We start from the raw sequence: 2,825 nt of genomic DNA, 5'->3' as shown, positions 1-2,825 counted from the left end.
AATCTCCATTACGTCACAATCAACAATAGCTAATGTTTTAATCTCCATTATGTCACAATCAACAATAGCTAATGTTTTAATCTCCATTATGTCACAATCAACAATAGCTAATGTTTTAATCTCCATTATGTCACAATCAACAATAGCTAATGTTTTAATCTCCATTATGTCACAATCAACAATAGCTAATGTTTTAATCTCCATTATGTCACAATCAACAATAGCTAATGTTTTAATCGCCATTATATCACATGTAACAATAGCTAATGTTTTAATCTCCATTATGTCACAAGTAACAAAGCTAATGTTTTAATCTCCATTACGTCACAATCAACAATAGCTAATGTTTTAATCTCCATTATGTCACAATCAACAATAGCTAATGTTTTAATCTCCATTATGTCACAAGTAACAATAGCTAATGTTTTAATCTCCATTATGTCACAAGTAACAATAGCTAATGTTTTAATCTATTACATCAGAATTAACAGTAGCTAATGTTTTAATCTCTATTATGTCACAAGTAACAATAGCTAATGTTTTAATAACCATTACATCAGAATTAACAATAGCTAATGTTTTAATATCCATTACATCAGAATTAACAATAGCTAATGTTTGAATCTCCATTATGTCACAAGTAACAATAGCTGAAGCTACTATAGCATGCGGTCTACAAAAATATTTACACTATAGCATGCAGTCTACACAGCTACTATCATCATCATCACCATTTTAACTTTCATTTACTTGCAACTGGCACCACTTATTATAAATAATGCTTTTAAACTAAAAAAGTACAAAATACCATCACATAATGTATATGGGACAGATATAATTGAAATGAATTAAATTCAAAAATTAAAACTAGTACAATTACAACCTAAATTTAAGGTACTCTTTTGGAACACACACAACTTATTAAATTATTATTATTTGCGGAACAAAAATGTGGATAGATATAAATGATTTAGCAAGAAATTATGTTTTATTGAATCATTAAAATGGTGATGATGGTATCTGAGTAGACCGCATAGCTAATGTTGTAATCTCCATTACATCACAAGTAATAATGTCATAATTATTAATTTACATCAAATAGTTTTCCTCAGGCAAGTTACAAAGTTTCTTGCAAGTGTCTAGTTCCCATAGGATCAAATCTAATTTCTTTTTACACAAAACCACATGCCTGAAAGAAGTCATTTTTAAAATCTAATTAAAGTTTTTAAGCTAAAGCCATTGTCATTTCCTGAAGCTGAAATTCGTTAAGGGTTCTCCAGACAGATGAACAAGATCATCCATGCTTTTTACTGTTTTGCTGGTTAGTTCCTGAACATCTTTATTGATTTTAGTAATAACCCACTCCATACCTTGCTTGCCCTGTTGGAAGATAATAAAGTAGATACTTCTAGTTTAGAGAATATTAACGAAAAAATATTATACATAAAACATATAAAGAAGCTATAATCTCAAAACATCAAGACAAGATAACATAACTTTGGTAATACTTATCACCTTTCTTCCAATTCTATAGAGGTAGGATTGATATTATGTCATGGTTATTATACACACAACGACACCAAAGAACAGAATAAATATAATGATTTAGTTAAAATCTTAAGAGCTTTCTCCTGATTTTATGGAGACAGGACTGATATTATGCCGTGGTTATTATATACAAGGACACTAAAGAGTCAGATAAAGTTTATATTTTCCTACACTGATAGATCCTTACCTCCACTCATATAATAGCTTTTCTCATTCAGTGCTGCCCTCTACATGCCCCAACTTTTTGCTCGCCACTAGTCTTTAAACTTCCATCCATCCCATGTTTCAACATGGTTCATTTGCTTTGTAGCATGCAACAATCCTCCACAAATAGGAGCACAACACACAGTCCTGTCACAGCTGGCTCCCTTTTTTACTGTAGAACCCAATCATCATCATTGCACTGCACTATAGCAAACATGGATTCATCAGAGATTTCTCATGGTATTTCTGTAGTCATTGAGTCATCCATTGACATTGGCAATTCATCAACAAAATCACTTGATGAAATATGCCAAGCTATTAGTAATCTATCAAATGCTGAAAAGTATTCCTATCTTTATAAGATTGTGGCATCACCAAAAGTTTTTCCTACCACCTTTTCTCATGGGTATAATCACAATTTTAAAATAACTTGGCTTGAAAAATATCCATGGTTATTATACAGCCCAAAACAGGATGGCATATTTTGTGGTCCTTGTGCTACCCTTCTTCCAGTGCATAATCAACATGATAAAGTAGTACAAATCATTTAACAACCAAGTAAATATTGATACTTTAAGGAACCATTCTAAGCTTGTTTATCATCATGATTCTATGCACACTATTGATGCTTTGAAGGTTTCCATTGAACATCCATCATTCAATGGAACTTATATTACTACCAATATTGCCCTTCAATCACGTATAACATATTCTTCATCAAATTGTTTGTGCCATTTTTTTTTTAGGAAAACAAGACTTTGCAGTTCATGGTGATATCAAAGATGTAAATTATAAACAAGATTACGACACTTATGATAAACAACATTGTTTACTGACAAAAAGGGGACATGGATAAACGTTTTGGAATTCTATCAGATTCCATCTTCAGTATCTAAAGCAGATGAAAATGAATTTACATCAGTCTTTATACATTTTCAAAGTACAGTTGCTAAATATAACGATAATTAAACAAATTAAACACTAAACAGTAATCATGGGGATAAACTACAGCAAGAAAACACAATGAAAAGAAAAAAAACAAGAAAAACAAGAAAAAAAAACGAAAAATCAGT

At 30.8% G+C, this 2,825-nt stretch overlaps 2 protein-coding genes across 4 annotated transcripts in view; both read right to left on the bottom strand.

The window, feature by feature from the left end:
• Window positions 1–301, bottom strand: part of LOC111089857 — a 2,085-nt gene extending 1,784 nt beyond the window's left edge. Inside the window, exon 1 of one of the 2 annotated variants that reach the window (XM_022403057.1) lies at window positions 4–301. In XM_022403057.1, coding sequence (XP_022258765.1) covers window positions 4–282 — 279 coding nt within the window. In that variant the 5' untranslated portion in view covers window positions 283–301. The remainder of the gene's footprint in view (window positions 1–3) is intronic. The other variant, XM_022403056.1, reaches the window with a different exon arrangement.
• Window positions 302–1,227: 926 nt separating this feature from the next.
• Window positions 1,228–2,825, bottom strand: part of LOC106474753 (PRELI domain containing protein 3B-like) — an 18,266-nt gene continuing 16,668 nt past the window's right edge. For both annotated transcript variants that reach the window (XM_013935447.2, XM_022403055.1), the window contains exon 6: window positions 1,228–1,380. In XM_013935447.2, the coding sequence (XP_013790901.1) occupies window positions 1,243–1,380 (138 nt within the window). In that variant the 3' untranslated portion in view covers window positions 1,228–1,242. The remainder of the gene's footprint in view (window positions 1,381–2,825) is intronic.

This window comes from Limulus polyphemus, unplaced genomic scaffold (genome assembly GCF_000517525.1).
Source record: "Limulus polyphemus unplaced genomic scaffold, Limulus_polyphemus-2.1.2 Scaffold7645, whole genome shotgun sequence".
Taxonomy (NCBI): domain Eukaryota; kingdom Metazoa; phylum Arthropoda; class Merostomata; order Xiphosura; family Limulidae; genus Limulus; species Limulus polyphemus.
Note: the sequence above shows the minus strand (reverse complement) of the source record. Positions and strands in the feature narration are given on the sequence as shown.